At 34.3% G+C, this 14049-nt stretch overlaps 2 protein-coding genes across 2 annotated transcripts; both read right to left on the bottom strand.

Annotated features, from left to right (window-relative positions):
• Positions 1-398: 398 nt before the first annotated feature.
• LOC133698166 (uncharacterized) lies at positions 399-3108 on the bottom strand. The gene is made up of 8 exons (XM_062121015.1): positions 2862-3108; positions 2712-2777; positions 2496-2562; positions 2292-2392; positions 1712-1756; positions 1296-1616; positions 1109-1211; positions 399-796 (listed from the first exon to the last, which is right to left on the bottom strand). Exons 1-8 carry the CDS (start codon positions 2982-2984, stop codon positions 717-719), a joined length of 906 nt encoding a protein of 301 aa, XP_061976999.1. The 5' UTR covers positions 2985-3108; the 3' UTR covers positions 399-716.
• A 4075-nt stretch (positions 3109-7183) lies between these two features.
• Positions 7184-9445, bottom strand: LOC133688778 (probable xyloglucan galactosyltransferase GT14). Its single transcript, XM_062108391.1, has one exon. The coding sequence runs from the start codon at positions 8961-8963 to the stop codon at positions 7359-7361; it is 1605 nt and encodes a 534-aa protein (XP_061964375.1). The 5' UTR covers positions 8964-9445; the 3' UTR covers positions 7184-7358.
• Between the last annotated feature and the right edge of the window lie 4604 nt (positions 9446-14049).

Genomic DNA, 14049 nt, shown 5'->3' on the forward strand with positions numbered 1-14049 from the left:
CTCAACTCGACCAATCTGCTCCCAGTCCCAGCAGTAAAGAATATATTTAAAATATTAACACATTAAAATAATTATAAAACATTAAAGAAAAATTAATTTGAAGCTAAAACAAATTAAAAAAAATTTTCAAAACATAATTAAACCGCAATATCAAATAAAAGTGAGCCCTAATATTAACTTCCTGGCCAGGGATCGGGAAAGATAACTACTTATATCCAAAATGTGAGAAGTTCATTCAAAACGTCCAGTTTTAAACACTTGTATACAACCTCAAGATTTATCAGTATCATATTATAGCACAAAGAACTCATCAATAAACCAGCAAGTAATACCAAGCTGGAATACAAATGCTAAATTATAAGAGCAGCCCAAATATTGACAACCATGAAACAAAGATGTCCAGCCAGAATCCCAGTTCGTTAAATTTTAAGCAAAACAACTGCAATTCTTGGACAAAGTTCAGTAAAATTTCATTGCAACTATCTATGGTCAGCTATGCGAGACTTGACATACAATCTCAGAAGATTTAAATAAAAAGTTTATGCAGTACAGAGAGCAAATGAGATGGCAGCCCTCTGATCTCATCAATAAATATCTCCAGCCATGTTCTTAGCATATCAGGTATCATTTATTGAATTTGATACCCCCACGTCTAGGAGCTCAAATCGCCACATCTTGCATTAGACATTGAGAGCTTAATTGGAGGTCTTGGTCTGCTAAATTGAGAGCTTCCACACTTCGCGGACATTAGACGATCCATCTGCAACTTCAGCAACAAGACTTGCAGCCATAGCACCTAATCAAAAAAGAATGGCTATCTACTGAGATATTGCCATATACAGAAACCTCCATGGGTGTATCTTTACGATAAAACATGAGAGAACATGAGGGGACAAGAATGACAGACAACAAAGGTAACATGCATTTACATAATTCAATCTTAGGTTAACTTTTATGTAGAAATAGTTTAAAACAAGCATGGTAGTACATGAAACAGCTAGAAAGGAGATACTGCATGAGCACATAAATGCAGAATAGAGGGGGGGAGAATCAATCACAACTGTACGTACTAAACTATTGTACAATCATCTCAAAAGGACTAGCTCACCATCTTTTTCTACCATAGACAGAAATTGTCGTGTTCCTCCACCTACTCCAAAATAGTGCTTTTTGGCTGCCATATATACAACTCCACCAGGATGGCTCAAGCACTGCAAATCAACACTTTCAGAGCTCAAAACTATTAAGTTCATGACAGAAAAGACAGAGTAACCACTAACGCAATCAAGCAATACCTTCTTTATAAGGCTGTAGAGATTGTGTTGAGCAGAGATTGAATAGATTGTCTCTGCCATCAAAACAATATCATAACCAGAATGTGGACTATGCCCTAAGCTGCAACTAAGGTCCTTCTCTTTTTTGTTAGCATGAGGAAGACATTGATGGACTTGGCTCCAGTCACCAGCAAAGAAACGTAGTTCTCTTTCAGTATCAGAACTTGCGTCTTCTGATGTAGAAGGGCTCAATTTTTCTGAAAGATTGGCATTTACATTGGGAATGGTGAGACATTGAAGGACTTCAGCATTGAAATCCTGGAAATGTACAGCACTAGCACCCTGATTCAGCAGAACAAGAAGATCAAGAACGATGTAGATTTTCCAGGATCAGGAACTTCATCTAAAATAGTGATGTCAAAGATGCAAAAACTTACCTCAAGGAACGCGAAGATCCCAGGAAGTCCATGGCCACACCCAAGCTGAAACAAGTGCAAAGACTCAGGAAGAACAAACAAGTAAAGAGAGATGATGCAATAAAAGAAATATGTCACATAATATTTCACAATCTTCATTTATGATGACCAAAAAGTTCTCCCTGCATAATATTCTTAGCTAAATCTTGACAAGAACTACAGTAAATTCCCTTAAAATTACAAGCTTACAGACTAAAACCTATAGTTTGAGGCGAAGTTCTGTAGCTCCCTGGCTTTGCATAGCTTTACAGTTCACATTTTATATATATAAAAAAAGCCCTGGAACCACACTAAGTTTGTAACCCTTATCTCACTATTATATTGATAGAATAGATGACACAAAAGATCAACAGCTAAAATCTGCTGAGAGGAACCCAAAATACATAAAGTTCCAACAATAAAAGTAGCAGCAATTAGACTCATGCAGCGACAAGGGTTAGATTTAAAGTAGTCAACAACAACGAACTCTAGCCAAACCATAGTATCAGCATATTGAAGCAACGCAAAATAGCATAGAATCACCTGAAAATTATGTTCCCACCTCTAAAACTCGCTTTCCACTAAACGATAAATGGCCATTTCGAACCTCTGCTTGAAGAGCATTAATAAGGTCTAGTGAACCCTCCCAAAGCTTTAACCCCCCTGCATCCCAAAAAACAAAACGTATCATAAAAGCAGAAAGCATAAAAACAAAAATAAAATAAATCAAGTAAATGCATCAAAAAAAAAATCAATCTTTGCACACCTTCATATACACCAGGTACTAAATCTGAGTTAGGCAACCCAAAAACCTCTTTAGTACTAACCCTTCCCTACAAAAAAAAAAACCCAAAAATTAATTTGCTCACAACTCACTTTAATCAAACCAAAATCCAAACTTTCATTCTCTATCAAGCACGCCTAACAATAAGCAGGTTTCGAAAAATAATAGAAGCTTTACAACACGAGCAAAAAAACTGACCTTGAGTAAAGTAAGACCATCTTCTAAGTTAACCGGCTCCACAGAGCATTTAACATTCAAAGAAACCTGTAAAAATCATACCCAAGTCAATCAGTATGTATTAATGTATTGATGGATGGAAGGATGTACTTATGGATAGATGGGTGATACCTCAGAGGAGAGAACTTCAACTGGAGGAGGAGGGGGAGGGAGAGGAGGCTCTGTAGAAGAATCAAAGAACCCTGACGCTGCGGATGATGAAGAGAATAACTGAAAGGTTGAGTTCGTGGCCATTTTTTCTTGGGGTCTTCCTGCTTTTTGAGCTCTCCCTCACTTGTGGTTGCAGAGACAGGGAAAGTGCAAGTGTTGGGGTTTATGGTTTTGGACTTGCAGGCTGTTGCTAAGCTCGTTTAATGGTTTGGGTAGTGGGCAAATCGTTGTTGCGGTCCATTGACTATAGTACGCCATTAAGGTTAAAAGGCTAGACATGGATTTAGATTGAAGTGTGAATTATTAAATTGCCTAAATCTACTATTTATATTTATATAGAAATATGTTTTTTGAATTATTTAAAAATAAATTTAATATCTAAATTGGTTTGAGAAAACTTTTAAATCAAAAGTGGATTTACTCTTATGATTTTTATTGCCATGAATTTACTTTCATCTTATTATTTCATTTTTAAAATTGAAAAATATATTATAAAAAATAACATAATATTCCAAATGGCCGGGATAGAGAATTTAAGTGTATCAAATTTTATACAAGAATACCTTGATATATATAAATATGATTGTCCTAGATTCATATAAGGTATGTTTCTAACGTTTAATTTTTCTTTAAAACAAGATTTATGTTGTTTAAAATCAATGAATTTGGGAAATTGACTCCTTCTCCTTGTCAAATTGAAGTCTTCCATTGTCAGATTTTCTTAGTTTTAGCATTATTAAGAGGTAAAGAATTCTAATCTAAGCTAATTTAATAGTTTTGCTATGTATTTGTGAGAATTTGGTATTGATGTTCATTATGGAAAACTTGAATTCTAAAAAGAATTGTTTGAATTGGTTGTTTGATGTTTAAAACATGTTAACATGTGTGGAATTATAAGTGTTGATTAAAAAATATTGAAGAGTAAACATGCATTCCTCATGTAATGAAGTTTTGGCTAGGGTTTAGAATAGGGCTTTGAATTTGTTTGATTTAATTGCTATGAAATTTGGATAGAATCATGTTAGGATAGGTAAAAAATAATTAGGCAATGCTTGGATTGTGGCAAAATGTGTTTTCTCTTTGTACCTTTGTTTGGCCAAGAAGGATTATATAGGAATTTGAATTGGTTGCTTAAATTGACCTTTTAATTCATGTTGAAATGTGTTATTTAGATAGATGAATAATGTATTAATTGCAAAGAAATTGAGAAAAAATACATGCATTTTTTAGGAAAGGAGGTTTCGGCCACACGCTATGAAAAAAAATGGAATATAATTTTTTTTTATTAATGTGGGTGTCTGGGTCAACTTGCGCATACCTTGACTAATCTCACAGGCCCTGAAGTTAACGACCATGTAAGTTTTTTATTTAATTGATGGTTGAATTATGTTTAGATATATTAAAAATTAAAGTAGAAATGAAGCGTTAATTATGATAAATTTAAATGAAGCCATGTATCTTTCTCCTCTCTTTTTTCATGATAAGTTCGGCCAAGACTCTAAAGAAAAAAACAATAATAGATTGGAGGAATAAATTGTTGTGGAAATTAGATAGTAATGTGTGTGATTGATCAATTGATAATTTAGGATGATGTGCGAGGAATTTTAAGAAACTTGAAAGAATTTGTTTGTCTTTCTTATGTATGTTCGGTTTTTGGAAGGGTAAAAAGAATAATGGATGGAATTCTTTTAGTCGGTGTAAAAAGAAAATTGTATTAAATGTGTAAATTGATGAGTTTGTTTAGGAGTAAGGGATTTTATTGTAAAGAAAACTCATACCTCTTTTACATGGTGGGATGTCTGGTCATCTTTTAATAAAAGAAAAGAGAGGGAAAAGGAAAAGGGTTTTGACTTACTTGAAGAAAATGCATGTAATGTTGTCTACATAAAGTAAAATAGTATATTGAAAGATATGTTATGCTAATGAAGGTAAACTATGTGAATTTGAATTTGAATTGAATTTCCATAATAATTAAATTGTATATAATGTGTTACTCTTGTTGAAATAGGAGAGGCTTCAAAGATTCAGTTAACAATGGAGAATTTCTGCTTGAGCACAAGCACTGGGTAGATGCTCTATATTACGATCATTTATTATGCTTAAACTTATAGTGCTGAATAACTGTAATTTATTTAATTAAGTTATGCTATTATATTAATTGTAACATGAATATTGAAAAGCTACAAATCGACTAGATACTTGGAATGAAACTAGTGATGTTAGTAAGTCTGGCAACCGGATTAATAATTGACTAGATTTTTAGAATAAGACTAGTGATGTTAGTATATATGACGATCATGATTGATGTTTGACTAATTATCTAAAATGAGACTGGTAGTATCAGTATGTCTGATGATCGAGATTAATATTTAACTAGTTTTGGATAGAATTGTGGGTATCTAAGACATTTCATATTGATACTTTAACTATAGTATGGGATGGTTAAATCATGTGGATATAATGATAGTAAAGTCTTATTGATTATGTTGTCTAACTTGATATTGATACTTTAGGGGAAACTTTGCTAGAATTGGGTTAGAATAAAAAAAAGTTTTGGATTTCCCATCTCATTGAAATGTTAATTATGTTGAAATCATGTTTAAAATTTAGGGTTGTTATAAAAACTATATTTTACCTAACAAGCAAAGTTATAAAACTTAACTAACTTGGTGGGTCAATTTAAAATCAAATCCGAGTTGAATTTCAAAAAAATTGAATAGAAATTAACTCAATTTATCTTTAGTGACCTAACATATCTATTTGTAACTTGATCGATCCAATTAAAACTCAAAACTCGGGTTTGATTTAAAAAAAAAATACAAAATAATATTTTTTACTATTAAAAAAAAATAGTGAAATGACTTTATTTTGAACCCATCTAACCAATAACCTTAACTTTGAAACGAGTGAAGAGTCATAGCCGGGTTTAATTACTTTGCTGACAGTAGATAGTGAAAAGGAATCAGTGCAACTTCATCGTCGGATGTTTACAGTGGTTGGAAGTTGGGACTTCAAATCCAGCCGTAGATTGGTGGTCGTAGTAGAATGTGCAGTCTCCTTACCAAGGACTCCTTGGTCCAAAAGGATTATAATGTTTGCAACAATCAGATTATTTAAATCTGAAGCAGTGAATTATACCTCAATTACATGTGGATACATGAAGAAAAGTAGTTTGAAAATGGCCGATTAACCTTAAAAAACATGAACGGCAGGAAGAGTCAGTCTTTGCGGATAGATCTTTGTCTGGGATAGGTCTCGCAGAGCAGGGCTGGGCTCGTGTCCTTACTTTAGCTTTTAGCTGCTGGGTTTAATGCCTCTTGCTCTACACCTATAAGCTTCCTGGGCCAGTAGCATCGGCCTGTGTCCGAATTAGATAAATCAATTTCATAAATTTTCTTAAAACATGCAAAAGGAGAATAATCCGCCTCAAATTACGGGAAGATGAAGGAAGAAAGACAAAGTCTCTTTCAATACACAAGTGGTCCGTTGGGAGAAAGTTCTTGTCCCAAAAACACCATGGTTTCCCCCAAATCTGCCATGTTACATGCTTCCAAGTTTAAGTCTAAGGAGGGTCTCGATAACAACAATAAATCACTGATTCGGCAAAACTTGTTTAACCCATCAAGCTTTGAAAGTTTACGATCCAAAATAACAATCACGCCAATTTCAAAGGAATTATAATAGCGTTTATTTTTTAAAATAATAACTATAATTACACGGCAGCAAGCCATGGAGTCGACCGGTGATAGACTATAATTACGATGCCTACCATTCTATTTTATTTATTTTTGGTCAGGCTATTCAGGACCAGCTTTCACCGACACTATTAAATTTGGATTTTAGACCGATCACCTACTCTGTATTTACGGAGCAACGTATCTGGGAAAATTCTCACATGCACGGTTGAATTTTTTTTCCGGTTGATTTACAACCCGCGGACGGACTCGTGTATTTGGGAAAATTCTCACGCGGGCGTACAATATTTACTTTGACCACACCATGACATTATTGAGTGGAGTAGGGTCTTGTGTACCAGACAATGGTCATTTTTTTATTTTATTTTTCTGGGCCAATTCATTGCCTTAGTCGATGGAGATATCACATGACATGACATGACATATCATGGGTCCCTCACCTGGCGTCGGCAAGCCTTCATAAAAGAGACAAGAGAAAGTAGCATAAATAATGATCAGTGATAAAGAAGATCAAGTCTGATCTGCTCAAGAGGGCAAAAAAGATCGTTCAATGACAAGGGGGGGGGGGGGGGGGGGGGGAATGCAAAGTTGCAAACAGTTCAATGACATTAAATAATGATTAATTATCATACCATAGGCAACAAACAGTGAAGAACTATATGGAATTTTGAGTAAATGAGTATGTATGTAAGCATGCTTGCTTGCTAGCCATTGCCAAAGAACATGGACTAATAAATTCATATTACAATGAATTGAAACTCCTTCAAGTTTCTCCTCGATACCCAGAAAATGTATACTTGAAATCATCCCCATCTGCAAAACCAGAACTAGGATCACCCCCATCTCTAATTACCTTCCTAACTCCATCTATTCTATCAAGAATTCCCTTAACTGCTAAATCAAATGCATCTTCAAAGGTCTCCAATCTTGACCTTGGATCTGCATATATTATGCTTGGAATGAGCCTTATAACCTCCTCCCTCATAGACATCACTCTTTCCTCGGGAATTCGGAGCAGTGTCTCATTGATACCAGCTTTCCAATCTTTAACATCTTTCACTGGTATAAACACGGAGTATTTGCTGTAATTCTGTGGTAAATGCCATTTATATTGGGCATAGGCAGTACCCGGATGGAAAAAAACTGGAATGCAACCTGCTAAAATAGCATCAAATATCGATCGCCTAGTGTATGAATCCCCTGCAGGTTGCAAGCAATAAACTGAATTTTGAAACAACCTCATCACATTGCCTGGATTATCACAAGTGATGGCACCATTAACACCGTAACTACACTCTAGCAATTTGCACAAATTCTTTGAAGCTTGGCATTCCTCAATGATCCTGCCCCGGACCGAATCTTGTAGATCAGGCCTTGGAGCACCAGCAAATGAGAATAAGTAAGGCCTTTTTTGCCTTCTCATTTTGTCTTGCCATTGAAGTACCTCACTGTCTTTTGAGGGATGAAAACAAGTTGGATATGGTATAGCATAATCATTGTTCCAGGAACTAGACTCAATTGACAACATTGACATGTTGTTTGATTCCGGTAAGAACCTAAGCTTGCTGCCCCAGTCAGATTCGTTATCAGTTTGTCTCCTAAAATCCCATGAAATCCTCCCAACAACCAAGAAATGGTCTCTACCCCACATTTTTTTCCACTCAGGTTGTGAAACCATCCACTTGACAAAATCAAAAGAAGATTGATCTCTTATTGATGCTTTAACACCCCAAAGATATCTACCAACATCAAGACCAGCATAAAACGGTACATAAATAGCTGATGCAAGTGAAGAATCATTGGTTAAGCACTTGTACTGCTTCATTTTGTTGTGGAAAATAACTGCTAACGAGAACTGATTTGTTGCGTACCAACTTTTGTTTAACAAAACCCCTTCAAAATTCTCTACCTCGTGACCAAGACCAGAGTTAACCAGGTAAGGACACATATTACGCTCAGTCCCAACAGTGATTGACTCGCAACTCTCAATCAATTCTTGGTTGAACCGCCTAGGAAGATCATGAATATAAATGTACTCACCTGAACAAGAATCTGCAACTGGCTTCTCTTTCACACTTTGCTGATCTTTACTAGGTTGTCTGGTAATAAAATCTGTTCTGTTCGGTCTAATGAGGGTTTCATTGAGACTAGTAGTGAACTGAAGGGATTCTGATTTATGGGTGGTGATTGGATTTTCATAATTACTGACCAAAACAGCAGTGACCCCATCTTGGTTTCCAGTTAAAGCTGAATAATCAAAGCAGAGCAAAACAAAGCATAAAACAAAGGAGATGAGAATGACCAACCAGAGTTGATTGTTGCAGCACTTTCTGATTATTGGTTTCTCCATCATCTTCACATAATGCATCAAACAATAGCAGAAAAACTAGGTGGGAATCTAAGAAACTGGTGAAGAAAGTAGCCCTTCTGTCAATCAAAGTGCATAATTTAAGCTAGTGAAGTGGACGAGAAGGCAAGAGCATTCAGGTTAAAAGAAAGATCTCAGCTTGCGCGATGGCTGGTGGGTATTCTCTTTGGATTTGTGCTTAACTCTTTTGATGGAGGGAGCAAACGTCCGTTACTTTGTACGTGAATTAAAGACAAGAAATGGGGCACCGTTATATTTTATTTTATTGCCAAGAAATAACTTTTGAAGCATCAAATTCAAGGCAGTGAATCAGAGGAGCTTCAAGTTCTTGGTTAACTGTTCTCCCAGAACTTTGTTCAAAGAATCAAGACAAAAACTCTGGTTTGCTCCTTTTCTTTTAAAGTAATCAATGGTAATTGGTAGGTCTGCTACATGAATCTTGTGATTGGAGAGGAGAAGAAGGGAAAGTGAACAGGGGATTCAACTTTGAGTTGTGACTAGCAATGCTTTGGCTTTTAATTTATTTCTTTTTTTTTTTTTTAGTTTAATGTAGGTGATGAACCAGCTTGCATGTATCTCAACTAATAGATATATTAATTTTACAAGCTCTAAAATTAACGATGATGTATCTAAATATATCTAAATGGTTACTTTTTATTTATTTCTTTATCAAGGGTTGTTGAGTTAATCAAATAGGACTCAAATCTATTTTATTTAATGTGCTTTGATTGGTGGCACATGTAATCAGTTTTTTTTTTTTAATTTGACGGTGGCATATTAGAATGTATTCCTGCCTACATTAAAATTAAATACACATGTATATTCCCACAAATATAAAGTGGAGAAAATTCTAAAATTAAATTAAATATCGATGTTATAAAAAAACAAAATATAAAGCCAGTAGAAAACTTCATTCTTAAGTTTTAATTTATGCACTTATTTGGTCATCTAAAGTTTTAGGATTTTACATTTTGATTCTAGATTTTAATTTCTTTACATTTTAATCCTTGAATGTTAAAATGAAATATGGATGGAGAGAGAAAAAGATCGGTCGAGTACATTCCAACTATAAAAATGATCAATTTTGATGTCAATAGGTTTGTTTTGCAAAGAGAAATTTCACAGAGATGGTTTGAGTTTTTTTATATCTTGTCATAAAAATAGATAGAGGATCGTAAATGTATTTTTATTTGATTTAATTTTGAGGTTAGACCGATTGAAGGGTTTTTTGAGTTTAAAATAGGTCTAATAAATTTTTTAAGTGTTTAGAAGTGAGAACGAGTTGAAAGTAAGTTTTTGAGATACAATAACTTGCACCTCGACTTTTTAGCTACGGGAAATGGTCAAAATTTAAATTGAAAGATGACATATAATGTGCCTAGACAGACAACAAGCTGTTCGTACTAATACAAAATTCATGCAAATAAAGTGTTTTCCACCTATTAATAATAATAATAATAAAAAGTCAGACACATGAGTCTCGAAATCCAAACTTATGCACATGCATACCTTTTTTAGGCCAATCATGTGGGCATGTCTTTTCGTACCTAAGTGAACATGACTTGTTTGTTAAACAATCTTTAACCATTTTATTTCTTTTATTTTTTTTAAATAGAATAAAATTAGTTTTGAATACATTTATTAAAATAATATTTAAACAATTATGCCATAGTTTTTAAGGATATTAAAAAAAATTATGGTAATATTAATAATTATTTTGGAATTGTTATATATCAACTTAATATGCATAGTTTTTTTTTTAATTTAAAAAACTATACATTAATATTCAATAAGAATAGAATATCAAAATTAAGAGAGAGAGAGAGAGAGAGAGAGAGTTCCAAGTTTATAAGGATTTGATTTCTTCTTTTTTCTGGTATAGTGGAAAGAAAAAAGAAAAACTATAATCCTCAAAGGTAAACAAAAACTAGAGAATCATATAACAATAAAGGACAAACTCTCGTAGGAGGGTTCTCCCAAATACATAAATCAAAGTTACTTTTAGCTGCAAGCTTAGCCATATAGTCAGCACATGAATTAGCTTTGCGTAAAGTATGAAACAGACGAACTTCTCAATTTCGTGTCAGGAGTTCTTTGATATAAAAAATAACAGCTCCAAATAAGTGATACTTGTTAAAATCATATTGAATCAATCAAATAGCATCTGTAGAATTAGAGTTGCATATGACCTTTCTGAAACCTCTATCTCATGCCATTAATAAACCATATTTAATTCCTAGTAGTTCTGGAAGTAGATTATAACCAAAACCTCCATAACCCGTAAAACCCATCAATCATCTCTCTTCAGAATTTCTTAAAAGACCCCTAAATCCAATCATCTACGGGTTCTTAAGAGAGTTTCCATCCACATCCAGTTTAATAAATCCTTCTTCGTGCCTAAGCCATGAAACGGTAATGGGGTGCCTACTTACCATATTTGGATTATTCCAAGCATAGCAACACACATCTTTTAGAAAGTGAATTTGATGTAACAACCAATTATCCCCCAAAGACTCCTCCCCAAAAGCTAAAATATTTCTCCTCCTTCAAAACCACTAAAGACCAGACAAAAATAACAAGGAAATGTCCGATGCGGCAAATCTTTAAACACACTCTATCACATTAGAACACTAGAACCCTTGCCGGTTTGTGAGACCTAATCCAAGCCAAATACTCCTGGCAAACACATAATTTCTAATACAATGTAAAATGTCCTCGTCCTCCTGGTTACAACCATCATAGATTGGAGATGAGGAAATATTATGTTTAAACTGCAATAAATTAGTGGGAAGGCTATTATGAAATAATTGTCAAATGAACATCTTGATTTTTTCTAGAGCCTTCAATTTCCAAATCCAAGTCCACCTTGTATCTGGAAGAAGATGAACATCTTGATTTTTTCTAGAGCCTTCAATTTCCAAATCCAAGTCCACCTTGTATCTGGAAGAAGATTTCTAGCTTTGGACAAAAGCCAAGAATAAGTTGAGTTAGGAGTATACATACAATTCATATTGGCAGACCATACAATACAATCCTTTGGATTTGGACAAGATGGAATTGGTACCGCTTTGATTTTCTATTTTACTAAATCTAGAATATATGTAGCTAGTACACAGAAGTTTTACGTTCCACCACACCACAAATCTGAAACTTTAAAATCTAAATTAATAATGTGTATCACGTCCACTTCTGACCTCAATATATCATCTTGTAGCCAAGGGTCAAACCATAAAGATAAATCCCCATTGCCTACTCTGTAAATAAACCCACCACGAAGAAAATTAAATGTTTTGTACAAAACTGCCATGTAATATAAACATTTCGGGACACAGTGTGAGTATTTAGCAAACTGGAATGTTGAAGATACTTATGCCTCGGTATTGATATCCACGGTTTACTTCATTCATTTATGATCTACCAAGCTAACTTATCAAAAAGAGCCACATTAGCCAATCTTGTCTCCTTAATACCCAATCTGCTATAATTTCCTGGTGAGGATAAAATATTCCAATTCACTAAATGAATTCCCCGACCTGAAGTATGTCCTTCCCATATAAAATTTCATACCATTTTTTCAATTCCCAAGCAAACCAATTCTGGAAACTAGATTTGTTGCATAAAGTAGGGATTGCCACCAGAACTGATTTTGACAATGTAAACCTTCCAGTCTTATTTAGTAAATGAATTTTCTAAGCTGCAAACTTAGATTGAATCCTCTTTATAATGAAATTTAGATCTGACTTCTTAACCCTACCCTGAATTAAAGGGAAGCCAAGGTACTTACCAAGATTGCTAGTAACTTAATATTAGATATTTGTGAAAGGTCATGCTTCACCCTTCTGCTAACATTGTTGGAGCACATTACTCTTGATTTGTTGTATAGAGCAAAAAATTTATTTTATTGAAATCTCAAATTAGTCTTCTTTGGTTTAACATTCTTTACCATTTTAGTCTTCCTTCTTTTATTAACCATGAGCTAGTCCCCATGAATTTTGAGGTGGTTATGAGAACATGTTGAATTAATTGCATGAACGTTATCCATAACCTTAGCTCCTCCTTCCATCGCCATACTGGTTTCATCACCATTTACTATCGTCGTCAAGTGTTCTTTAGATTCTGTTCTAGGCAAATCGTCTTGCGTTGAACCCTTCGCTGGACATTCCTTGCCAAAATGGCCATAACAACCACACTTGCTACAAATAATATGAAGCCCCTCGTACTCCACTTTATACCAGTGTTCTTTGATCCATATCCTACCTACCACAGGTTGATTTAGGTCTATCTCTATACAAATATGAGCAAATCTTTCTCTTTCAACATTGAGAGTATTCATATCCACCTTAATTGGAGTCCCTAATGTCGAAGCCACAATTAGCAAGAAATTTTCATCATAGAATACCAAATTAAGGCTTGGAATTCTTACCCAAACCATAGTGTGATTAATAATAGTAGGGGAGGCAACAAAATCAGCCGTCCATTTTCGCACTGTCAGATAGTGGTCAACGATCATCCATGGACCCTCATTAATGACCCTCTCCCGGTCCTCCACAATATCAAACTTGACCATGAAGTAGCCATTCCTATTATCCATAAGCTCAAACCCTCATGACAATATCCAAGTAGATTTCAATCAACTCTGCATTTAAAAGTAACCAACATCCTTTTTCCCAGCAATTTGATTACTAAAGAATCATGCCAAGGATAACAAAGATTGTTGAAGATAAAATCATCTATCAAAATCTTAGGCAGCAATATGTTCTCATTCTCATGCTCAATCCGCACCAACTTTTTATCTATCAAATTCCCTTTTCTCTTATAAGAGGTGGAATCTTGTTACCTCAAACTTTATTTTGAAAGAGGCTTTTTTAAGATTATGAGGTTTTTGTGGAATGGAGTCCACCGAAATAGTACCCTAAGCAAACTCAGCGTTCATGTTTGGTCAATTGTCTTAAGAATTTGATTTCGGGCATGCTTAATATCATACAATCTAAAAAAATTGAGTTTATAATTTTAATTTTCTACCAATTAATTATTTTTTCTATATAAATTTTTATATTTTTAAGTATGTAACAATTAATTTAAAAAA

Source organism: Populus nigra, chromosome 1 (genome assembly GCF_951802175.1).
Source record: "Populus nigra chromosome 1, ddPopNigr1.1, whole genome shotgun sequence".
Taxonomy (NCBI): Eukaryota; Viridiplantae; Streptophyta; class Magnoliopsida; order Malpighiales; family Salicaceae; genus Populus; species Populus nigra.